The sequence below is a fragment of the Mytilus trossulus genome, chromosome 11, assembly GCF_036588685.1.
Source record: "Mytilus trossulus isolate FHL-02 chromosome 11, PNRI_Mtr1.1.1.hap1, whole genome shotgun sequence".
Lineage (NCBI taxonomy): Eukaryota > Metazoa > Mollusca > Bivalvia > Mytilida > Mytilidae > Mytilus > Mytilus trossulus.
The window spans coordinates 58,889,302-58,917,220 of NC_086383.1; the positions used below are offsets into that span (position 1 = coordinate 58,889,302).

General features: G+C 32.7%; 2 protein-coding genes across 2 annotated transcripts in view; both read left to right on the forward strand.

Moving 5' to 3' along the window:
• The window catches only part of LOC134691357 (uncharacterized), a 98,072-nt gene extending 89,227 nt beyond the window's left edge, over positions 1–8,845 (forward strand). The window contains exon 2 of the mRNA XM_063551842.1: positions 7,819–8,845. Within this exon, the coding sequence (XP_063407912.1) occupies positions 7,852–8,262 (411 nt within the window). The 5' untranslated portion in view covers positions 7,819–7,851 and the 3' untranslated portion in view covers positions 8,263–8,845. The remainder of the gene's footprint in view (positions 1–7,818) is intronic.
• Positions 8,846–22,428: 13,583 nt separating this feature from the next.
• The window catches only part of LOC134691355 (uncharacterized), a 244,754-nt gene continuing 239,263 nt past the window's right edge, over positions 22,429–27,919 (forward strand). Inside the window, exon 1 of the mRNA XM_063551839.1 lies at positions 22,429–22,509. The gene's annotated coding sequence lies outside the window, so the exon portion shown is untranslated. The remainder of the gene's footprint in view (positions 22,510–27,919) is intronic.

Consider the following 27,919-nt stretch of genomic DNA (forward strand, 5'->3'; position numbering starts at 1 on the left):
GAATATTTAGTACATAATCAGGATAGAAATCACTATTGTAAGTTTTGTTGATATATTTCTATATTTCTAGCTTGTATATTGTATGCCGCGGTGACAAAAAAAAGAAGATTTTTGTGTTACGGCTTACTTTTGGTTCATCGACAGGAGAACAACACCCCGCTTATAATATTCAGGAAGGATCTATGACTTTCAATGACTGCAAAGAGTAAATATAAGCACGTTTAAACATATTTAAGGCCAAGGAATGTATCTATTTCCATGAAATATCTATAAAACTTCATGTTTGAGTTAATTTCATTAAAATCTGCGACATACACCAAATTTTGTTAAATTCTGTACGTACTCTTTATTCACCTAATATAAGTTGCATTTCTGTTAATAATGACAATGCATTTTCCCAAGAGGAACTTCATTTACGGCTAAAACTGTACCATTTTTACTATGAAGTTTTGAAAAAATTATATCCTAGAAAGGAAATTTCATATGCACTACTATTGTTTTTTCAAAGGGCAAAACATAGGGCTGTGCGGCATATTTTCAACGTTTATATGCCCTGAACTTCTGAGAGTTTAAACTAACACTTAAACTCTCCCTACCACGACTGTAGGGTAACCACATATTTCAGTATAAAAATGGTAACATTCCCAAGTTATGTCTCTACATGTATCTTATGAGATACAACATCGAAATCATGACTGGGAACCAGTATGTAAACAAAATTAATTATCTATGAATTTTCTACATCACCTCAAAAGAGGCGTGGTTTGAGAAACAGCTGTATTTACTAAGTGCAACCTAAAAGATTATCTTAACATTTGTCAAAAAGGGTTGGTTTGCTCCTCAAAATGGGGAAATAATAATACAAAGAATCTATTACCACATCTAATTAAATGGGTTGAATGCGAATATATATGTTGAAAGGTAATTTTTAAGTGTTTAGTAAAAACAAACAAAAGAATCATATCAATCGGACCTGCTTTGGTACGATAATTACCCTTCGTCTAATCCCCAATCTTTTAAATACGATAATGTCGGCACCAAGTCAGGAATATGACAGTTGTAACCCATTCGTTTGATGTGTTTGAGCGTTTTGAATTTTGCTCGATGTTATTTTTTTTGTGATTTTCTTGCACCAGGGGTTTCGCTATCACAAACTAGTCAAAATTGTATCATCGACACAAGGACATAATTCGTAAATATAAATCAACGCTCAGATATCTTATACGCTTATGTATTTAAGATCCAATCTTTAATGGTAATATTTTGTAAAAATCACACGGTCGTCGACATTCGCATCAACAGCAATATAACCTTTCAACAGACATGTTGGGAAGAGTAAAGTTACGTTTCTGTTGTCAGATCATTAAAGATGTCATGTTTTGGTATAAATATTGATTCACTAACTTGCATCGGAAATAAACACATTTTTTATAAAAAACAAGTTGTTGGATTGATACCGATTATGTTCTTCTCATATATTTTATGATGGTACGATACTGAACACCTAACGAGAGGGAGTGTGCGTGATCTTCATCAGATAAACACGTAATATTTCAATCAGTTTAGTTGAGGTCTGGATCTAATAGACGTCAGTAACTGCATTCAGTCATTTGTCAAATATATGTATCATTGTCATTTGGCTTAGTTTCTTTTGTTACCTATTCTGACGTTGGACTCAGACTTTCGTGTGTTTGTTTTTTTCTACATTGAATAGAGGTATAGAGGGCGATTGAGATTTCATAAAACATGTTTCATCCCGCTGCATGTTTTCGCATGTCCACACACAGGATCCCCTAGCCTATGGTAGTCGTGAATGGTTGTTTTCTATAAATTTGGCTCATTTCTATGTTTTGGAGTTTGGTGTGACGTCCATGATTATTGAACTAGTAGACATTTTGTGTAGGGGTCGTCTCGGGGTGCGGGATTATCTCGCTGTTTTGTAGATCAGTTGGTGGCCTTCGCCTGTTTTCTACTCTTAGGTTGGACTGTTGTCTATCTTATACATTCCCTATTTCTGTTCTAAATTTTTAAAGCTTGTTAGCACCTTAATATATTGAAGTAAAATGATTTTGAGATTCGGAAAGTTGGATTTTAATGGACATTTTTTGTTGATATGAAAGTAATAAAATCTTTGAGATGGTCCCTTAAGAAAACTAATGTATTGTATATTATTGATTGATTGATATAAACAATAGAGTGAAAATATGAAGGTATTTCAAACTGTGTGTAACTTACTGGGCCTTCTAAGAAAACAAAAGATCAACAAGATACACCACGATTCTCTCAATCACACAAACAACGTTAAAATAAGCATTGAAGAAGCAACTTCATTGTAATAGAAACACGCTAAAACATCTGGAGAAAATACCTAGTGCAAACATGTCATCTTTAAAGACATTTCCTACCAGTAGCAAAATATGTTTACCTTTTCGAAATGTATCCATTAAACACTTGCTACAAAAGGAAGTAAATATTTTTCAAAGCCATGCACATTGATTAGATGACTTCATAAAATACGATACACTACAATACCTGCACTTTTCAATTATGACTTCTTAATAGAGCGGAGCAGTTACAGGTATAATTAAAAAAAATCAAATTACTACTTAGGTCTTTAACTACCTTGACTATATATGAGGGTCTCGTATGGTCGGCTATTGGTCATTCAACGATGTAGGCTCATAAATGTTAAAAAGAACTTTTGTACAGATACAAAGCAACTTTTTTTTAAATAAAAATAATTATAACCTTTAACGGTGTCAGTGAAATAAAAAACAGTTTAATGAAATTGTTTAAAATTATTTTTTTTGTAAAATACGGGAACCCGTCGTCTTCTTTTATGCGTTCGATAGCTTACATTTTGCTTTATTTCAATATTTTTTTCCTTATAAACTGGACGTAAATGTTTACTTTTTGTACAAAAGGCCACTGTCCTTAGCATTTGAAAATGCCTGTACCAAGTCAGGAAAATTACAGTTCTTGTCCATTCGTTTTTGATGCGTTTTGTTATTTGATTTTGCCATGTGATTATGGACTTTCCGAATTGATTTTCCCCATATTCAGTATTTTTGTGATTTTACTTTCTTTTTTTTTAGCATGTATTCACTTGAATTACACTGATTTAATATGGTTTCTATATACTTCTTACAATAAGATGATTATTTATTTATTTACTTACTGTTCCCTGTTTACAAAATCCCACGTCTGGTTCATCTGCATGATTTTACCCAAAGGATATGCTTTCTAAATTCTTTAACAAGAATTAAGAACACCTTAAGGTTTGTTGTTTTAACTGTAACGATGTTATGTATGTGACGTCATACAAAATACTTTTAAAATAAAATTAATTCTGTAAAAGACAATAATGATAGGACATTTAGTTTAATGAATTAACGAACACATAGCTGAGAGAGTGATAGAGCAGATTGGTCCCCTCGAAAAGCATTATCATCCCATGGCTTTGCCGCGGTTGACGATGTTTTCTCTGATAAACAATCTGCTCTATCACCCACTCAGCTGTGTGTTATCTATATTATATTATTAAAATATTGCTGAATAAAGGCAACAGTAGTAAACAACTGTTCAGAAGTCATAAATCGATTGAGAGAAAGCAAATCCGAAACTAAAACCGAGGGAAACACATCAATTGTAACAGGAAAACAACGAAACAACAGAAACACTATAAAGTGCCACAAAAAAACAAACGATAATGCAACACACAAAAAAACGAACAATAAGATAAAAACTGCAATTTTCCTGACTTGGACAGAACATTTTGAGAAAAATGGTGGAACCTGGTTTTGTGGCTAGCCGAACATCGCGCTTTTGTGGCATTGTTAAATATACCACTAAAATGACAAGTTAACATAACAGAAATATAGTCCAAATAAATGCAAGAAAATTCAGAACAGAGAAATACACAAATAAAAAATACAATACTACATTTCGACATGCTAACCACAGAATAACAACGAACACGTGAAACAACCTAGGACAGCACACAAAACAGCATAACAAAACAACAAACTGTCCGTCACACATTTAAACATGACTGTATCAACTCCACAAAAGTGACTTCACATGAAAATTTCTAAAATGATAATGTCCGTTGTACATCATCTCCCTTTCATATCAACGGGCAATCAAACAAAGACGTTTTGCGTTTGTATTTTCGTCTTTTTCACGATTTAAGCCATGGTTCTATCGGTTTCTGAACGACTTATTAGTTTTTTATATTTTCCCTTTGGAGTCTCCCTACACTTTTTTACATTTTTTTCGGATAAAATATAACATAGATTCGTAGTCGTGTAATCCATAACTGCATGAACAAATCATCGTGTAGATGGACAATTTCTAGTGATAAATATGTCATACATACAAAAGAAGCAGTGGTATTACTACCAATGAGACAATTCCCACAAGAGAACAAATGACACAGAGATTAACACTACTTCTTGGTCACCGTACGTCCTTAAACAATGAGCAAAGAAAAATGTATATTTATTTCAAAACATTTCTTGCTGTCGTTGATTTTTGATCAAATAGAAAAAAAAGTAAACCACTGTTTTTTTGACAGAATCAATACAGCGCAGGAGATTTGTTTTTCGCTTCCTAGTTTTTATTGCACCAGGATCGAACAGCTAAGTGATGCCTGTGTGCATGGTCTCTATTTCAAAGCAACGGGCAATGAAACAATGTATGTAAATAAACTCATCATAGATACCAGTACTAAATTTAGTATATACGCCAGACGCGCGTTTCGTCTACAAAAGACTCATCGGTGACGCTCGAATCCAAAAAAGTTTAAAAGGCCAAATAATATCATAATGAGATGTTGTAAGACTTTCAATGAGACAACTATCCAGCAGATCCCTTTGAAATTTTTTTATCACATAAGCAACACAACGGGTGCCACATGTGGAGCAGAAAATGCTTACCCCTCCGGAGCACCTGAGATCATCCCTAGATTTTGGTGGGGTTCGTGTTGCTTATTCTTTAGTATTCGAATTCCATATTGTGTCATGTGTACTTTTGTTTGTCTGGTTTTTTTTTTAAATTTTTAGCCTTGGCGTTCTCAGTTTATTTTCGATTATGAGTTTGACTTTCCCTCTGGTGTCTCTCGTTCCTCTTTTACAAATAACGTGGATTAAAGCACTTATTGGTCTCTGTGTATCTTTCTTTATTATCAATCTAAAAAGCAGTTGAGGGCATCGCACAGTACCATGTTTCATGCTTGTATCAATATACTTTATGTATTTAGCCTCAGATTAAATAAAGCAAAATTAGATGTGGGCTCGGTGAATGCTCCGTTGTATGTTTTTTTTTTATCTTCAGGTGCGAGATAATGTTGGTGATGCTCTAAGATATGAGTACGGTGACTTTATTTAGTTCATTCAGAAACTCGTCGTGTAGAACCAACTATTATTGCATGACAAATGAAAAAGTGTTGTTATGCGCAATAAAATTTTACGTTCCAACGTTTATACTTTTAGCGTACTTTCAATCCAATTTTTCTTGATAAATTTGAATCTTTGTAATACTCTGGCTCCTATTAGGATTAATTTTAAATGAAGATATAATTGATTATCATTTTCTGAAACAAACAAAATTTTAATTAACAATACCAAAGAAGTGTTGATCGAAATACAATAAATTTAATGGTTATTCTGTATATTTTTTTTTAATAAGATTGTTTCTTAATTGGAATTTTGAAAATAATCATTATTTTAAACAAAAAATAATTCTAATTAAATTGCAAAGAAAAACCAAACATATACTCATCATTAAAAGTATTGATACATAAATATAACCTTGACAACAATGTGTGAACAAAACAAACAGACAAAATACATAAAAATGTCAAAAATAGGGGTACAACAGTTAACATTGTGTTATGATCTTAATCACTTTAAAATCCCCCAAAAATGTAACAAAGACACACATGAAGGCATATTGGCAAATCCCATTAATTAAACTGAAAGACAAGAATACAAAACTTCTACCATAGCACACCAATGGGATGTATAATAACAGAGCCACGTCATATGTAACAAAGAAACCCAAATAGGCATATAGACAACGCACATAAGAAAAAAGGAAAGACGAGAATAAATTTATTTTACCATAGAACAAGAACACATTGACGTGATGTACAAATACAGAGCCACGTCAAATAGATATCACCAATATTCGAATAAACAGTTAAAGTTATATGCTTAACAACAACAAAAAAGAATACTATAACATAATGAAGATAATAAACAAAAATAAAGGCAATTATTTCCGAAAATCTTACCAAGTAGGAAATTAGAAATATTGTATGTCTGAACACAGGGAAGAAATTTATTTTTGGAAAATGATGAAAAAAATCTAAAAAGAATTTTGAATTCAAATAATTGAGAAAGTATTCAAAATCTTATCCGACCATGGATTTGTTTCAAGTTCAAGGGTCTAACATCGATTGTTCTTAAATTTTTGTTCATAAGAATGGTTGTTTAAATCACTCAAATAAACGATTTCCCTATAAATAAATGAATTAGATGAAAAAAAAAATATTTATAAATCAAATATGTTAGGAATTGATTACTAGTAGTATGAAATTTCTTTGTAATGACAAATGCATCGTTTTGTATTCTTTCGATGGTTGACTTGTATATTTAATCGGTTGAAAAGTAAAAATATCAGGCATCATAAAGCACGAGACCATTACGTCAATGAAGTGAGTGAACATTCGGTATTCAGAATATGACAGTTGTTATCCATTCGTGTGATGTGTTTCAGCTTTTGTTTTGCCATTTGATTATGGACTATTCTTTTTGAATTTTCCTCGGAGTTCGGTTTTTTTTTTTTGTGATTTTCCTTTTTTTATTACCAGTTATGACAATTATTTTCAATTATATTGTTCATATAATATTAAGAAGAAAAAACAAGATATTAGACAAGCGCTAAAGAAGGTGGCGAACCAATAGAATTAAAACTATGATTGGCATCGAGTTAAATAGTGTTCTTCTAGTGCTTCTTATTTTTAACTCGCTGTTTGCACATGGATTTATGCAAGTTGGTACTTTTTCCAATAGAAAATTGTTCGAAGCTGACACATTGCTTTCTATGGACAATTGTGGACCGAGAATGTGTGTTGGATATTGTTGTTTACATTCCGGATACGTTGCAATACATTATAATGCTAAACATTTGGTGTGTCGTTTGTTGTCAAGAGCTGTTATTTGTAAAAACAAGAAGTATAGGAAAAGGAAAAGATTTGTGTTTGCAGACATCAGATTGGACTATGGTAAGACAATATTTCTTTTTAACATCTATTTTCCGAGGCAATTAATTGTCTTCTGTTATTTATGGTATTTTATATCATATTGACAAATTTGTTTATTTCATTCAACTGTTTTTTTCGTTTGATGTATTTGGACTTTTGATTTTGCCTTTTGATTTTGGATTTTCCTTTTTGAATTTTCCTCGGAGTACAGTATTTTTGTGTTTTTACTTTTTGTGAACAATGGTCCAATTTTTTTTTTCTGGGACAATATCCTTCAGCCTTGTGACCGTTGGCTATTTACTGCTTTTTGGTCGAGTTATTGTCTCTTTGACACATTCCCCATTTTCCATCCTCAATTCTATCTGGTATTTCATATTGACAAATTAACTTGTTTGATTCTAATGTTTATTAGTTTTCATTTACTGATCAGTCATAAATAATTAAAGGATACTATCGTCTGCAACCTGTGAAAAAAGATGGTGGAAATCGTAAGACTAAGCGACACGAAAGATAAATCTTTATCTATTCAACATGTATAACTTTTTTTGTAGGATGAAAGTTTATGTTCGCCTAATCCATGTAAAATGCACCAGAAATGTGTCATGGTAGACCAAATGTATCAGATTTGTGTCCGTTTCCAGCCGACAATTGCGCATATAAAGGAAACAGAAGAAATCACCACTAATACTACAGAAATTTCTAGAACTAGTAAAGAACCGGAAACTAACACAGAAGCGGGTAGTACAAGTACAGAAATACTCAGTACCAGTAACATTCCTAGTGTTATCAATACATTACAAGCCGAACTAGTGACTTACATTAAATGCAGTGAATCTAGGAGCAACGATGACGACGCGAATGAGGCCGACATCATTATAAACAATGAAACGACTGACGGCTCCATCATGGCTGCAAAACATGTAACAACGTCTGGGATCGCTGAGATCACCATTACTAATAATGGTACACTTGAAACAGAAACGACTACTGAATAGACTTATGACGTGACAGAAACAAACAATGATATATAAAAACAAAACAGTGTAACTGTCTTTTGTAATCAGAACGATCGCGTCCCTTTATACTTTTATGCTGGATGTCGAAAAGGCCAAATTCTTCACGCGCGACTAAGAATGAATAGTAGTTTTTTAAACTGTCACTTGTTTCCAAGAAACTTAGTTTCTTCCCCTAAATGTCGCTGTGGTGACTTAGAAACTAGCTCACATTTTGTATTATTTTGCCCATTATACTCGGAAATAAGACAAGAACTGATAATATCATTTGGAAGCCTAAAATTAACGGTACCAATGGACACCGAATTTCTATTAAATGGCTAAAATACAATTTCAAATGAAGAAAATATTAGTTTATTTCTGATGGTACAAAGGTTCAGTATCAAAACTAAAAGGATTATAAATTAATGATTCACACAATAAACCTGTAAGCATTTCATCTTATCAGTTGCATTTTTCTTTACTTTTCAGTTCATTATGTAACTCAACTGACATTATCAATATTTTGATTATGTAACAGAGGATGTAGTTTTCGTTTATTTGTGTATAATGTATTTAATTTATCAAGGAGCCAGATTAATATAAGCAAGTGTTGCTTGTTTCCGAATCCCTATTGTGAATGCGTTTATAATTTTACTTGTTTTTTCATAAAAAAATATTGTTTATACTAACTGTCTTTCGGTATCTAAGACAGGTCTTATACAAAGTTATATAAAAAAACGGATTTTGAATATCTCTACTGCCACATGATATGGATTATTTAGAATTTATTCAGCATATCACATGTCAGGAAAAGTTGTGGTATAAACATATCTATGTAATCCTTACCCATTCTTTTCAATTGCCTGTTTTAGCAATGGGTTCATTTTCAATAACTCGAAGTTTTACCGTATTTGACACAACTTTTTGGAATTTTGGATCCTCAATGCTCTTCAACTTTGTACTTGTTTGGCTTAATAAATATTTTGATATGAGCGTCATTGATGAGTCTTATGAAGACGAAACGCGTGTCTGGCGTACTAAAAGAGGGACGAAAGACACCAAAGGGACAGTCAAACTCGTAAATCTAAAACAAACTGACAACGCCATGGCTAAAAATGAAAAAGACAAACAGAAAAACAATAGTACACATGACACAACATAGAAAACTAAAGAATAAACAACACGAACCCCACCAAAAACTAGGGGTAATCTCAGGTGCTCCGGAAGGGTAAGCAGATCCTGCTCCACATGCGGCACCCGTCGTGTTGCTTATGTGATTACAAATCCGGTAAATAATCTAATTCGGTAGGTCAAATTCATGAAAGGGAAGGGGATTGTAGTTACGACGTAAGGAACATATCCGATATCATTTGTGAAACGGTTATTCCATAACGGTCAACCAACTCGTGATGGCGTCCGTAAAATTTACGAAGGGATGATTTCAACTTCACCATTTGGAACTCTTGGTTTAATAGCTTCCTTGTGAGCAGTAACCCTCTATCAAGAAAATCATGATAGGAAATGCAAGCACGGGAATATCGTATCAATTGGGAGATATATACCCCGTATGCAGGTGCTGCTGGAATGTTGCTACTTAGAAATGGAAAGTTCACAATTGGAAAGCTGAAATCATCTCTTTTGTCGTAAAGTTTTGTCTTCAACCGATCCTCATTGTCAAATTATAATCCTGGTACCTTTGATAACTATTAATCATATTAGTCCTATAGATAAAAAAAAAAATGAACGAGAGAATGCAAAGGAGATATGCAATATGTGTATGCATTTTTCTGATCACTTCTTCATATGAAAATACACGGTGAGGTGGACATCAACCAGACAGCAACCTTAGAACACAAATAAAACATTTGTCCTGGTTTTCCACTTTACATTAAATAGGTAATTGATTATCAGCACGTAAGTTATAAAACAATCATGTTTATAACTTTGATATATCATACAACATGAAATAGACATTTCTGAAACACATGGCACATACATATAAGTCGTACAATAGAATATTCAATTATGTCTAGCTGAATTGGATTGTTTATATAGAAGTAATTAGAATTAAATAATAGTGTATGCATACCGTTTCATCCGTGGGGTTAAATACAAGGAAAGTATGCCTAAATTGTGTATTTATGAATTTCCTGGACGGTATGTATAATTAACCTTATTGCATTGTTTTATGTAAGAAACGGACACAAGTTGTCATTCTTTGTAAATTTTCGTTCTATGTTGTAACGTTACACCACTTTTTCAGGTTAAGGTGAAGGTTGGTCTGTTAAAACGTCAAAACCCGATGCACTTGTTTGCACCTGTCCTCAGTGGGGAACCAGTTGTTCGGTGGTTATTGTTTGTTGATGTAAGTCATAAGTGTTTCTCGGGTTTTTTTTTATAGATTATACCGTTTGTTTTCCTGATTGATTGTTTTACAAAAAGTAATTTAGGGGTCCTATGTAGAGCTTGTTGTTCGGTATGAGCCAATGCTCCGCGTTGAACGCCGTACTTTGTCCTATAATGGTTTATGTTGTACACGTTGTGACTTGGATTGAGAGTTGTCTCATTGGCCGTCGTGTCACATCTTTTTATTACTACTCAATTTAATTAACATATAGATCTCTGATTTCGTTATATAAGGAATGACTGCAATATTTTTTCTGTCTATGAAGAACTAACATAAAAAATTTGGTGCACAATGAAAAATGTGCGTAGCGGGTTATTTAACAGTGTGCAACACATTTGTTATGGTATTTCCAATAGACAAAAAAAATAGTACAGTTATTTCTTATAATTTCATTCTAAATTCCATTTCAAACCGTAGACAACCATGTAAAAACGTTGATGACGTCAGCCAATCAGAAGACGCGTAACATCCAAAATTAACTTATACTCATATGTAGTATAACGAAATCAGAGATCTATATTTTAATTACATTGTATTGCTGCTGTATATATATTTATTTAAGGAATTACTATAATATTTTTTCTGTCTATGAAGAAATAATATAAAAAATGTGGTGCACACTGAATTAAGCGTGTAGCGGGTAAATAGTGTGCACCACATTTTTAATGTTATTTTAAATAGACTAAAAAAATGTTACATTCATTTCTTATATTTTAATTCCAAATGCCAATGAATCCGGCGTAAATTATGAAAAAAACGTTGATGCCGTCATGGTCACAAACCAAAATTGTGTCTATCATATAATAAACAAAACGACGTCAGCAATCGGAAGACGCGTTACATTCAAAATTAAATTATATATCCGTATTTACTATTATATAGTTCCACAAATATCATGTAAAGAAATTACAAAAATGACAATCGTTTCTAACAGAATGAGACATTGTAGGACGACACAACAGTTCAATAAATTTGTATCTGTAATACATCTATCAGAGAAGAATGATCAATCTTTTAAAAAGATAATCTACAAGGCCCTCTTACCTGGTAGTAACCGTGATACACTACACCATTGTGTTGTTGATTATATTATTTTGTCTAATAGATCATCCACTGATACAGATCCTGAACATTTGGATTATTCTTTAAATGAACAACACGTTAAAAAAATTTGTAGTTGAATCTTATTTAATTTCGTGTATTAAAATTATATACTATGTTTTGATTTATTTGAATAAAATATTGTTTATAAACAAAATTTGCTATCGATCTCCCGCCCACTGTACTGCTACCAAATCGTTTAGGATGTTTTTCTTATATTTTCAAAACAATAATCAATGAATCTTGTTCGTCAAATCACTACTTCATGTCGATTTGTCGTGCAGTGAACAATAATCCCGTTCTAAGAAAATAGATTATAAAACATTCCCCTATACTTAGTATTGATAATTGTATATATGTCTACTGTCATTTTTGTCGAGCCTGCGACTTTTGTCGCAGAAAGCTCGACATAGGGATAGTGATCCGGCGGCGGCGGCGGCGGTGTTAGCTCACTTCTTAAAAGTTTTATATTTTAGAAGGTGGAAGACCTGGATGCTTCATACTTTGTATGTGGATGCCTCATGTTACGAAGTTTCTGTCAGTCACATGTCCAATGTCCTTGACCTCGTTTTCATTGTTCAGTGACTACTTGAAAAAAAGGTTAATATTTTTTGTAATGTTAAATTCTCTCTTATTATAAGTAATAGGATAACTATATTTGGTATGTGCGTACCTTGAAAGGTCCTCATGCCCGTCAGACAGTTTTCATTTGACCTCGACCTCATTTCATGGATCAGTGAACAAGGTTAAATTTTGGTGGTCAAGTCCATATCTCAGATACTATAAGCAATAGGTGTAGTATATTGGGTGTATGTAAGGACTGTAAGGTGTACATGTCCAACTGGCAGGTGTCATCTGACCTTGACCTCATTTTCATGGTTCAGTGGTTATAGTGAAGTTTTTGTGTTTTGGTCTGTTTTTCTTATACTGTATGCAATAGGTCTAATATATTTGGTGTATGGAATGATTGTAAGGTGTTCATGTCTAGCTGACAGGTGTCATATGACCATGACCTCATATTCATGGTTCAGTGGTCAAAGTTAAGTTTTTTTAGTTTTGGTCTTTTTTTCTAATGCTATATGCAATATGTCAACTTTGTTTGGTGTATGTAAATATTTTATGATCTATATGTCAGTCGCGCAGGTTTTATTTGACCTTGACCTCATTTTCACGGTTCATTGCTCTGTGTTAAGTTTTTGTGTTTTAGTCTGTTTTTCTTAAACTAAGCAATAGGTCAACTATATTTGTTGTATGGAAGAATTGTTAGCTGTACATGTCTTCCTGGCATGGTTCATCTGACCTTGACCTCATTTTCATGGTTCAAAGGTCAATGTTTAGTTTTCTTGGTTTGTTAAATTTATGTGACAGTTGTCTTAAAGCTTTATACCTAGGACTATCAACATAATATCAATGATTCGTAAAGAAGGCGAGACATTTCAGTGTGTGCACTCTTGTTAATATGGCCAGTAAGCAACATCGTTCACATTTTGAATTGATTGAAAATATCTCAAATGGTTCTATTCCATTTTCAAAGATATCTTCTTGTTAAACTATTTTAAAAAGAGCAAAAAATCAGTTTACATCATTTTCCACAATCAATCTCATTGTCTACTTCAAATATTTTCTAGAATGTTACAAAAAATTTAGACGTCATGAATATGATGATAATGGTGGTCATAATGATTTGGTGTTTAACGTCCATTGGCAAATATTATTACACATGAGGACGAGATGCTTGTTTATGTAATATATATATGCTTTGTAAAAGACAAACACGATGAGCCGAGTTTTCAACAAGATAGTGTACACAAAGTCCACAGGAAGACATGTCACATTACCCAGACATATTATTCTGACTATGGGTTGACTATGGGTTGACCAAAGTTTGCTCTGATCCCCGAATGCTGCCTGGTTATAGTTAGAAAACAGGAACTTTCAATCTTAAGTTTGATCCGACCTCCCGAACACTAGGCGAGAACACTACTAAGAAAACACCTAGACGGTTCGTCGTTATTTAAGACGATCGATATTGCTCTGATGAAAGATGAAATCTTAAATGATTAGAATATTACTTAATATTCTTGTGTGAAAGTTAACTAAAGGAATAAAGTTGTGAATATAGTTGCTTTTCAAAGCATGAGTTTGTGAAAATGACCCCTCGAGCATGAAGCAAGCATTAATTTGAAATTTAATTTCGAATATTATAAAAGCAATTTTAGATAAAATAATATCATTTGTTTTTTTCATGTCAGAAACACATATAAATGTAGTAGTATTCAACATATGTATCTGATTAAAGTAAGTATAATCAAAGAAATTAATCGACGAGGAAGGGTCTAAATATTGTTTTTCATATTTCAAAATCCCTAGAAAAATTCTCAGTCCTAAATAAGCATTCAGTTCTTTATTCTAATGGTAGAACATTGTATGTTTGGTGCCACTTTAATGATGTTTTACACGTTTTGATTTAGGAGACATATTATAAGTATTGATGACATCCAAGTTAAAGTTTATTTCAATAAGGTCCATGCCTTCAAAATGTTTTAGATTTTTAATTCAATTTATTGATGATACAGCTTGGATATTAGTTTTATTAACTTCTAAATGAATACAATAAATCTAAACGCTTATCACCCTTGACAGATTTGCATTGTTAAAGCTTCGCAACAAATCATGAACTCGTTGTTGTAAAAGTAATGTCATTTGAAACTACACAGCATTTAAAAGTGCCGTTGAAAGTGAATTATCTGTTTTAGGATAAACTCAACTAAATAAGATGTCCCCATAACAACTCTCTTTTAGAATGGGAACTGGGAAAGACGTCTCAGCGAAGCTTGTATATACATGTAGATAAGTGTACCTTCAATTCAAAACTGATACCACAAATCTTCAAATGCAAAACTGTTATTATTCGTAATTGCTTAAATGGTATTGCATGATTTAAACACCTTTAAATTCATTATATGATCGGTTACATAAAAGTCTTTATAGACCGTCAATTCAATCATGGAATTGCTTCCCTGAATACTGTTGTTTTATCCAATGAATTGGCAGCTTAAAAGACAGTGGAAACTATTGTGGGAACGAATAGCATAAAGTAAAATAATGTCAACTGATAATAACCCTTTTAAAACAATTTTCAAACTTACTGTATTAGAAGGGAAAAGTAAAATCACAAAAATACTGAACTCCGAGGTAAATGCAATCGGAACGTCCCTAATCACATGTTTAAATCAAATGACAAAACACATGATGAAAAGAGGGAATTAAGTACACACAATCTCCGTTTATAGATGAAAGTGTTATCACAATATGAAGAGATACAAAATGGGTTTCAAGCTACGATGGTTTTATTTCATTGCTGTATCACACTGTGTTCCACTTGGTATGAGCATTGTGTGCAAACCCGGAATGATTTTTTGTGAAATTGAAAACTGGGCTTCTAGGGAACCATGCATTTCTACTTGTGGACAAGGGCTGCGAAAAAGACAGAAAATTATTTGTTGTCAAAATGATTTACTTGCAAAATGCTTAGAGAGTTGTGGCATAACAAGAAGCTGGGATTTTCGAGGTTTGTGTTTCAAATGTTGAGTATATTACATTAAGTTTATGATTATTTTTCTCTGTATTTATCGATTAGTGTTGTTTATCTCAACGAGATTGGTTTTCTCGCTTGAGCCGGTCACAGTGAAAGCGAAAAGAGCAATCGAGTTGAGATGACCAAAGATAACCTATTTATCGCTATTTTACGAAAACGACGTTGTTAATTTCATGTCAGTTTCATAAGCAACGCCACGTGGCTTCTTAATTTCTAGCGATAATTTTCCATCTCAAGCGAGTATCATGATATGCAAAATTATCACAAAAAAAGATCAAAGAAAAATTTAACAAAATAGCGATAACTATAACTATCTTGTTGGAACGACATAGTGTCTTGCGAGACGACATAGTATCTTGATTGGACGACATAGTATCTTGAGGGAACAACAAATTTATTTTTTCTTTAATGGCCGCATTCTGCCACCGAACATACTCAATCCCCCTTTCAATTTTTTTTTTTTTTAATTTTCGCGACAAAACGCCTTATATTGATAAAATATAGAGACAGATCCTATAAATCTAATGTTTTTAAATACGCGGTTATTGCGGACTTATTTGATCAAATTAGTTATTATACTAGAAGACTGTTGATAGCGGTCATTTTATCTAGCGACCAATAAAGATGATGTCTTTAAAAATCAAACAGAAGGCAAAGAATTATAATTAAGAACGTGTGTCTGAAAAACACAAATCTGCACAATTTGAATAACATTGATTTTTCCCTTTTGTTCTTGCACAACAGAAATATAATTCGTTAACTAAACGACTGTAACTGTTGAAATTGAAATTGCAATCAAGACCTAAAACTAATTTTAAAATATGGACCTTGTTGCCATATTGCTACCGGTGACATAAACGTTGCGCAAGATTATGAAGTCCTTAATTGCACGTCTATAATGCTCGTCTTGATCCAATACCATATATAAAAAAAAATACATTCCTTATAGAAGAAGTAAACTGTTGTAAAATTTCACAGAGCATACTAAAGATAATTGATTTCCTTGTATTTATAGATTATGTGATTTCAAAAACATCCTTAACATCTTTAATCAAGACATCCAGTGTTACGACATTATCAAGTCTGAAATCACATAAATGTATTGGAAGTAAATGGACACCATGGGTGAACAAGGATAAACCTTGGGTCAACAAAGACAACTTGAATGTCGATATTGGAGAATCAGATCATGAATTTCTGACCCCTGAAGAACTAGAAAGATTTTGTCATAGAGGAAACATCACAAAAGTGGAATGTATGGTTGACAGTGAACATCCCATTCCATACTACAGTACGGGAGAAATTGTAAGTTGTGATAAACATCGTGGATTAGTATGTAACAACGCAGATAATTTTCCTGTACCTTGCAATGATTACAAGATTAGATATTATTGTAAATGTTCAGTGGAAACAAGTAAGTAAATGCAAACATTAAAATTTACGCAAAACATATTTGACAAGCGTGAATAGACAACCGCTGAATTACGGGCACATAAATAAAAGAGAACCAAGTCCAATACGTCTAATAAAAAATAAAATGAAAAATTTTGCTCCGGATACTGTCTTTAAATTAAAAAAAAAAGCTTTTGCCAACATCTTATATTTGATCATTAAATCACAGATAGTACAAAATACTCTCCGAGCAGAGACCAAACAACGTTGGTACGTGTCAGTATATATATAGAAGTTTTGAAAAGAAATTTAATTAGGGAATGGACACAAATATATTTGTGATTTCGATGTCATATGACATGTTTGGTCTATGGCCGAGAGTCGTCTCATTGGCAAGAATAAAAACTCACACAATAATGGACAGGTGCAGTGCATCCTCACACATACTTTCAAAATATGAACTCTTAAGCCAAGATTTTAGAAGAAGAAAGTTAACTGCACCAAACGAAGTTTCTACATATAAATGTATTTGGTAAATCTTCATTATTCAGAAAATGGAATGCAAAAGTGTTTACTTACGAAACATTGATCTCTATTGAAAAATACATTCAGCAAATTCGGTTTGGTATGATGTCTAACAAACCGTCACCAATTTTCGTTTTTTGAATGAAAGTTTTCGTCTAAAGCATTTTGAAACCTTCCTTTATAATTCCAAGTTAACCTATTGGCTTTTTAGTTAAAATATAATGTCATACAACATTTTGATTCTGCAGCAAATCCAACGTTTGCAATAAAATCAACTTTCAAAATGACCACAAATATTAAGCCAAAACCAACACAGCATCAGAAAACCTTTCTAGTAACAATACAACCAATTGATTCAACAAGACATACACATTTATTGCGACCGACTGCCACCACAGCTTATCAAGATTTAACAAAACAGGTGTCACAAAGTAAGTGTTTCATTAAATAATTTGGTGACGAAAAGGGCCGAGGACAGTATAAGAACAATTATAGAAAAAAGTGACAAATCTCTTAAACTGTGAATGAAAAAAACATCACATTTGAACGTGACCTGTATTGTTTGGTCCATGACATTGTGTTTAAATATAATTAAATGTAGAAACAAACCCAAATTTGTTACAGCCTAATGAACATGTGCATCACTATGTTATGACCGATTTCATAAGAAACATGTTATAACCGCATTATAAATATACATGTTGGTCTTTGGTGTCTATACCGTAGCCGAATCTCAAAGATCAATATCAAGTAATTTGACTTCATTTACTGTTAACAATTTTCATTAAAATAGCCAGAACCTAAACATTTTGGCTATATGTTTAAATTCATTAAAACAAGGAAGATTATTTTTTTTTAAGCTCACGGTGTCAATCAACGTCTTTCACATTAAAAAAAACTTGCACAACAGAGAAAACAGCTTGTTTTAATAAAGATTTATCATCTGGTTCTGCACGTTAAGCAACGAACAATTGATAAATTCGATGTTGTTTTTTTTTTCTCGTTATTTCACAAATACAAATAATCTGCAGTTATTATAATATTTTAACGGTTTAATTACATAGTCTTTATTAATTTGCAGTACAGACGTGGGCTATACTTTTAATAGCTGCAGCTTGTTTTGTTTCAATTGTCATATGTTGTTTTTTATGGTGCTGGTAAGTATATTTTTAAGAACGTTCCAAGAAAATTGACAGACAAACAAAACATTTTTCTCCGAAAACAAAGCAAACCCATTTCATATGAGCATAGACACTATGGCGATTGTGTTGGTGTAAAATAGTTTGTGTGATTGTTTAAGGATGTACTCTTCTGACGATTTTAACGTAATTTGGAAGTGGTCAACGGGAGATAACTCGCGATTTACTTCGATGTTAGCACCATTAAGCTTTTTCGTTTTTATTGATAGAGTAAGCCGGAATTCCCGGAAAGAACCATCGACCATCTGACAATAATAATGGGGATTTGTCAATGAAATTATCCTAAAATATGTCTTTAGTTATGTCTTGGGACCTTACTAGTATTAAGGATAGTCTTTGGAAGTGTCTGAGTTATGTCTTATGGTGTACAACAAAGCTATCTAAGGACTACCATACTACCGTTATCCTAGGAACATTCCTCACATTATTTTGATTGATAAAAATACGCAGAGTATTAAATGACACATATTTTTATTGTATTTCAGTAAATATGTAAACGGGAGAAGGTTGCATCTTATATGAAAAATAAATAATGTAATGCTTATACATACGTTATTATAGACTGTAAAATTATAAATGCATCTCATAGAACAGCAACACTAAATAGTCACAACACTGTGTTAGAGGCGATAATCGTGCTGTGGTTTCATCTATATCAACTGAAGTTTTGTCCTTAGGTCTATTCGATTTCATTACATGTATTGAATAAAGGCAACAGTAGTATACCGCTGTTCAAAACTCATAAATCCATGGACAAAAAAACCCAAATCGGGATAACAAACTAAAACCGAGGGAAACACATTAAATATAAGAGGAGAACAACGACACAAGGATGAAATGTAACTTGCACAGAAACGGACCAAACATCAGACAAAATCCCACGAGAATAAAAAATATAACATCAAAACCAAATCCATGAATTTGAGATAGACAAGTACCGTGACACTTCTTATCGCAATGTTAAATTACACTACAAAATAAGAAAAAACAAACGACGCAACACCAAAATGTACCACACATAGAAACTAACAATAATATAACAATGGCCATCTTCCTGACTTGGTACAGGACATTTTTAAAAGAGAAAAAATTGTGGGTTGAACCTGGTTTTGTGGCATGCCAAACCTCGCACTTCAATGGCAATGTTAAGTATAACATTGAAATGACAACATAATATTACCGGCCTACAATACAAATAAATAGGAGAACATATTAGACAAAAAATAAGAATCAGCCTAAGTTTAAAAAAAGAGGTTTTTTTTCTTCTGAAAACCGAAATAAATATGTTTTCCACATTCAAAATTTGGTAAGGTAAATCCAATGTGGCTGATGATGATAGAATTTTCAAGCTTCCAGAAGGGGAGCATGAATTATTTCAAATGAGCGTTATAATGAGATATCGATAGACATACTTTTTGGAAAGCTACGATTAATGCCCAATTTAAATGTTTCTGTATAAAGAAAAGCTGTTTTAGTTTTTTAGTTGTCTACAAATTTAAAATAACGAAAAACAATTGAATCTTTAACATATATTGAAGAATATTCTGTTTAATTGTTTAATTCTTTTAACAGTATAATAGTTTAATATTGTAAAGGTAATTTTTTTATTGACTTTATGCCATATGAGTTGGTTTTATTTCGACTTAGGACATCATAACTTTTCGGACTATCATAAGGCTATCAAAAGACACCTATCTATAAATCCTACCTTTAGGACCAAATTTAGAACATATCTTATTTTTGGAGACTTCCGTTAACCTGACTTGGGTCTTAGACGTGTCCTTAGACTATCAAAAGATATATCCTACATGTAGTTTTATAACAGCTTCGTTGTGACGGGCCTAGCTTACTCATCAGACTGGTTTAGAAGCTTGCAACGATAAGGATGATGATTAAAGTATTAATCTCAATGCCCAATATTTAATGTGTTTGCTGCTTGTGTCACTTTCTGTCCTTAAATTTTTTTTGGTGACGAAAGGGGGCGAGGACAGTATAAGAAGAATTATAGAAAAAGTTGCATACCTCTTTTAAAAACTGTCAATGCAAAAACCATCACATTTTAACGTGACCTGTGTTTTCTGGTCCAATGCATTATGTTGAAATATAATGAAATGTTTCAATTGAATACCCAAAATTAGTATAATAGTCCCAGGGTATAAGACTATATATACATGAACCAAATTATAACTTGTTTATTTTGTAGTTGCTGTAATAAAGGCGGGAAAAAGAAAATTCAACCAGACCTGGATAACACTTAATTATTTACACAGATTACTCTAGTTTTCATGTAGTTTCTGAGATTTACAAAAAATCGTTGCCATTTACTACTATTGCTATGCTTAAAACTCTTTCTAGGATATGAATAAATTCGGCTTTTAGCAAACAAATTCAAACTTTTTGATAATTTTTTATCACAACTTTTATTGGTTTCTCTCCCCAAACTACAAAATGTCCCTGTCATCAATAGCAGACGCTATCAGAAGTCATTGATTTGACAGTCAGTACATTGCCATTTGTGTTTTTTAAGCATTTCATGTATGAATATTAATTTTCTACCTTTTCATCCACGTTATAAAAAAAGATGTTCTTAAGTTTAATGGTTGGTGGTGTCAAACATGTACAGTTTACTGGATCTGTTTGCATTTTGTTATTCGCTTACCCATTGTTACAACAGGATCGACAATCTAATTGCTGTTTGTATATATCATCTGAAGCAAAGAGCATTGATACAAAATGCATACATATATAAGGCAGCAACCATTTGATTTTCTGGGGGGGGGGGGGGGCTATGTTTTAGCATTACATATAGTAGGTGCCACTATATGTAATGCTAAAATTGAAAGAAAAAATTGTTTTCGACTTGTCGCCAAAAATATAGATTGTACGCGGAAAAAAGCATTTTTTATACTCAGGTGAAAGATAATGTTTGGTGATGCACTTACATTGAGTACGGTGACTTCATTAAGTTCATTCAGAAACTCTTCGTGTAGAACTAACTATTATTGCATGACAAATGAAAAAGTGTTGTTATATGCAATAAAATTTAATGTTCCATTGTGTATACTTTTGACGTTTTTTTAATTAAAAATAAGACAATAAGACAGCAACCCAACGAGAACGAGGGTAGTCGTCAATAAGACAGCAACCCAACGAGAACGAGGCTAGACGTCAATAAGACAGTCACCCAACGAGAACGAGGGAAGACGTCAATAAGACAGCAACCCAACGAGAACAAGGGTAGACGTCAATAAGACAGTCACCCAACGAGAATGAGCCTAGACGTCAATAAGACAGCAACCCAACAAAAACGAGGGTAGACGTCAATAAGAAGGCAACCCAACGAGAACGACGCTAGACGTCAATAAGACAGTCACCCAACGAGAACGTCAGGCTATAGAAGTTTTGTGTAAACTTGATTTTATATGTTAAGAGAGAGAGAAAAAGAGAGCCAATGAAAAATGACTTCTGATTGTGTTGTTTATTTTGAATAAGTTCTTCTTTTCTTTTTAAATATAAACATTACATGATTTTAAGCACGGGTTTATTTGTGCAGACTGGTTCCCGTTGAATGGAGAATGAGTTTAAACGACTGTTATGTATCAATTCTTCTTGTCATAGAGTTTTTGAATTTCATTTCCATATGAAATCTTATCAATTCTGTATTAGTAACAACAAAATTGCATTTCTGGCAACTAAAATCAAATGTTTACGTTTTATTTAATCATTTTTATTATCTCACTAGCCCTGCAACACTTATTAAAATTACAAAATTCATAAATTAAAACAATGAAAATCTATATCGAAGCTCTCCTCTCCTTAATATACATATAAAGACACGTACAGTCCTTTGTGCTTGAAGAGTGGCAAGTCAACCAAGATATTTGAGGTCTTCCGAGTTAACAGTACGTCAGTACTTTTATTATTGTCTCGTTTTCACTACATATTTTCTCTTCCTGTGTTCATTACTAATCGAACTGAGGCCTTTTAAGGCAACAAGGCGTTGTTCTAAAGTACTGCTCAGAAAGGTAAATATGATTAATTATATGATCATTTTCCCTCACTATGTTGAAACTTTTTTTTAACTTTTAAGAAGGATAATTAAAAGGACTTTTCAAACCGTGAGAAAATTGGATGTTTAAAAATGCACCATTTTCAAACGTTTCTGAAGAAAGACTAAACATAGCAAGAATCTGCATAAAACAACTTTCTAAACCTTATATAAATGAAATAAAAATCAGTTATGATGATTCTTTTAAATACAAAATCACAATGATCGAAAGGACGACTGGAAGATTTATTTGACCACAATATGTTGGAATTTCCAATTTTAAAATTAATATTCCAAACACTAATAAACTAAGACTAGGTAAAAAAAAACATTTATGTATTCATAAAGACAATCATTCAATACTTATTGATATATATATATATATATATTTAAAGTATTAAGTTCACATCAATTTATACACATAGGAAAAGAATAAATTACTTGTGATGAAATCTCTCCTATCGGGAAAATTTCTAAACCCTGTCAAAACATGGTATATTGACATGATTGTCAAGAGAAATTTTTATTTATCAAAATTTGTTTTACATCGATTCATGAGAAAAGAGCTAATTCCCGGAGAAGCGGAAACATTTTTATCATGGACAAATGTAGGAGGACGGAAATAGAAATTGAAACTTAAACTTAAACTTTGAACTGTGTTATTATTTTACATCATTAAAACGGAAATATTTGTATCATCAATATATAAATTTAAAATAAAATCTATATATTGGTGATTGGCGATTTGATTGATTTTATACAAATTGAAGTAAGTTTTCGTTATTTAATAGGGTTTCTATCATGACAAATGTGTAGGTTTTGCTTATCATTGAAGACACGGTACGGTGACCTATAGTTTCTAACTTCTGCGTCATATCTGAGATTACCATAAAACAGTGCTTAAGCAATCTCAGTTGGTCATTTTGGTCGCTGATGGAGAGTCAGTGTCTCGCTGTGAACCATACTACGGCTTCAGAACTTATTTGTATAAAGTATTGCCGATTGACGGACAAATGTCAAACTGACATTTTTTTTCATTTTTTCTATGTAATCTTTATTTCTGCAAATAATGTTTTGGTCAGGCTACATTTTTCATTTGCCTGGTCAGTTGTCAGGCACAAAATTCATACTTCCAAGAAGACTTGTTATATGATCATATTATTACATTACAATTTGTAAATGAAAAATAAATTCTATGAAGCATTGACATGTATTGTTATTTTGAAGATCAGCTGTTTAACATATAAGACTATAGAGCATTCAATTCAAGACTTAGTTGCGCAGAGACATTTTTAAACGATTTTATGGTAAAGTATCATATAAATTGTGAGAAACATGAGAAAATCTGCGTCCCCCTTGCTTGTGATAAAAATTTCCTGAAACAATTCCTGAAAACGATTTGTATATTATGTGCATTAGTTTCCCGCCTCATGTCAAAATATTTTTCCAGTTACGATTGACGGCTTGTGACAGAAATGAAAATACCAGACGGTTTTGGTCAAACATACAACAAGACGTATTCAAGGTTTTGTGACTACACAAGGCAAACTCCGGACAGTGATCGTAGGTTATCATATTGTTAAAATAAGACGTGAATTTTGAAAATATTGGTCCCCGGTGACAGCCGGACAGCAAATCCACAGGCACTTGTTTCTATCCATAATTTCGAAGGTCGACTATCCATATAAATAGAAGCTTCTATTTATATGGATAGTCGACCTTCCAATGGATAGAAACAAGTGCCTGTGAGCAAATCTCAGGTTGACATATATGTAGCACAGGCACTTCGCCACTTGTTTCTGTCAAGGGGGGTTTCTATCCACTTTCGTACGAGTGTGGATAGTAGCCCCCCCCCCGGTAACAAGACACAAGTGCCTGTGATATGTAGTTCTTTCAAACAGCTGATCTATATGAGTGTCTCCCCTTAATGGTGACATAGGCAGATACAGAGGGGGCAGCCCCCCCTTTTGTGGGAAAAATTTGGTTGATTATATTAGGAATCACTGACGCATGACTGGAGAGGGCCCTCTTTTATGACAGTCAATGGGTCCCCCCTTCAGTGATATTGTTTGCCTTAAATCAGTGGAGAATAAAGGCTTTTTCCCCTGGAGAAGAATTTCAATTTGAAAAAAAAATGGCTTAAAATTATTCCCAAAAAGACAACTTTTTTCCCAAACAGTGCAGTAATTGTGCATGAATAAAAATTGAAAAGCACTCATTTAAACAATTTTCTTGCCTAAAATGACTATATGTGCACATTTTAGGGTCTATTTATGTATCATCACTCACAAAATGGTATCTTATTATAAAGCAGGGTTTGACTCTTGAAAATAGGTCTGTAAATTAAAGTTTCAGACAAATTCATGGTTTATTTTAAGGCACTGACTACGGTTAGGGAGCTACCATTTGATTTTTATGGGGGGGGGCTAGGATGAAAAATTTTGTCCTGCTTTTTTTTTAGTTGTAATCTCTGTCCTGTCTTTTTATTTTTTACTCTATTCGGTCCTGCCTTTTTTTTTAATAGTTTATCCTGACTTTTTTTACACAAATTGTCATCCTGCCTTTTTTTTACCAAGTTGCTCATCCTGCCTTTTTTTTTTACTCAAAACTCCTGTCCTGCCTATTTTTTTCAAATTTCATCCTAGCCCCCCCATAAAAATCAAATGGTAGCTCCCTTACATGGAAATGTAACAATAATAAAAATATTATTGTTACTTGGGAGACTAATTGCCGGAATGCAAAGTTGGGTAAGGAAATGATTAATTACGAATGTAACAATAATTATTGATACATTGCGTTATTGTTACATGAAAAAAACGGCAATGAACGATGGGACTAGTAATATGTACTAAATAATAAATGTTGAAAACATTTATTTTATATAATTTACAATGCATACAATTATTACATACAATTTCTTTATTTATTTGTATTTACAATGACAGTTTCTACATATCCAGTAAGTGGTTTTCGGAGTATTTTAAAGTCCGACATATTTTTTTTTATAAAACCTCTCCAAATAATATTTGTATACAGCATAAAGATTTGAAAAAAAAGGGAAAAAAAGTTACCTTTGGTTTAGGCTCCATCTGATTTTGAAACGAAATTATGTCCTCCATGCGGGATACATGTATACAGAAGTTCACAGTTAGCAAACTTGGCTTTTGGCTATATCATTTTTTTCAGAACTGCGTTTGTATAGTTGTATGAAATTTGTGTCTTGTTAGTAAATCAGTTTCGTTTTATACCAATCCAAAGTTTTAAATTTTTCACCCAAATCCAACAACAAACCATTGAACTATAATTTTCGCCATTGAAACTACTTATCTGAGGTAGAATTGAGAATGGAAATTGGGAATGTGTCAACTTAAAAGTAACAACAACTCGACTATAGAGCAGACAACAGCCGAAGGCCACAATGGGTCTTCAATGTGGCCGAGAAACCCGCACCCAGAGGCCTCCTTTCAGCAAGCCCCTTAACAAATTTGTATACTAGTTCAGTGATAATGGACGCTACGCTAATCTCCGAATTGTTTACAAGAAACTAAAATAAAAAATCATACAAGACTAACAAAGGCCAGAGGCTCCTGACTTGGGACAGTATCTTTAAATACATCAAAACCATTAATACGCAAAACCATTCAAACACAATTTGTTGAATAATAATATATATTATTTGTTATTATTACAAGTATTATTTGATACATATGAAAAAAATAAGCAACAAAACTATAGAAGACTTAAATTTAATAAATCCAGCGTAAATTGCTGTTTTTCATGTAACAATAAGGCAATGTAACCGTAGCCAACTTTGCATTCCGGCAATTGGTCTCTAATGTAACAATAATATTTTTATTTTTGTTACATTTTCATGTAACCGTAGCCAGTGCCTTATTTTAAATTTACCAATTTGAAGAAAATGACACATATTTTTCCAATAAAAAAGGGTAGAGGTAGTTTTGAAAAAAGCCAACAATTTCACTGCCCTTATCATGCTTATGAAAATATCTGGATCCACCAGTGTGATGTACTCTTTAGTTTGAACTGGGACTATTATACTATAAACGGGACTGGAAACTGATTGATCTGTTTCGATTTCTTTGCCCCGATAGCGGATTATTGATTTTTTGTTTTGATTGACAACTTATCGTGTCACGTAGTAAAATAGCATTTAGTACGTGAATGTAAACAAAAGATTTCGGGAAACAAGTCAGCATATATAGAATACTGTTAAAATTGGTGGATTTGAAATAAAGAATTTATTATAATTATTAAATTAATTAGTTTGAATGCAAAAAATAGATATTGTTAATGAAAAATTATTAATAAGTTGTCAATATATTAGTGTTGAAAATAAACCAGATATAGTCAAAATGCCGGTGTCCTATAGCCATTCTTCCCCCATGCCAAAATTTCCGGGGGGAAATACTGGATCGATCCAATATTTCCCCCCGGAAAAATTGGCATGAACCAACTTTTCCCCTTCAGCGTTGTAAGGGGAAAACTAGGATCATGCCAATTTTTCCCCCGTGAGTAGCATGATAAGCTAAATTTTCCGCCTTGTAATATAACGTCTGCGACGTCACGATAAGATTTTTTAAATGATAGTAACTTTTTTCTCAGTTTATAGTTACCAAAGCTTCATCGTGTGAATATACATTTGATATGTATTTATATGTGTTTTTCTATGTTGTGATGTATAACATTGTTTCAGAAAAAGGGAGAAGGTTTGGCACCATTAAAACTTTTAACGGCCCTCTGCAAATGTATGCACCTGTTCTAAGTCACGAATCTTATGAACTTGTTTATGTAATTTCAAAATATGTGTTTCTCGTTTCTCGTTTTTTATATAACTTTAATAGACAGTTGTTTTTCCCGTTTGAATGGTTTTACACTAGTAATTTTGGGGCCCTTTATAGCTTTTTCTTCGGTGTGAGCCAGGGCTCCGTATTGAAGGCCTATTGTGGTTTACTTTTATAAATTGTTATTTGGATGGAGAGTTGTTTCATTGTCACTCATATCACATTTTCGTATATCTATATTCATATATATATATTTATTCACACGAAGCACATTTTGATCACATCCATTCTCTTTAGTGGACCCTTGGTATCATTGACCAAATAAATACAGTTACTAGTACTTTAACCACTTCTGACCAGTCAGTAGTTTTTTCCTTGCATGCATATATATGTGGACATATAGACAGTCATTTAAAAATGTGAAAAGACTAGAGGTCACATATAAAGACTATTGAATAGAGAGACAGGCTTGTTGACTCATAGACATGATAGACAGGCCGTACTGTGACCTATAGTTGTTAATGTTTGTGTCATTTTTGTCTTTTGTGGATAGTTGATTCATTGGCTGTAGAAAGATTTGTGTAA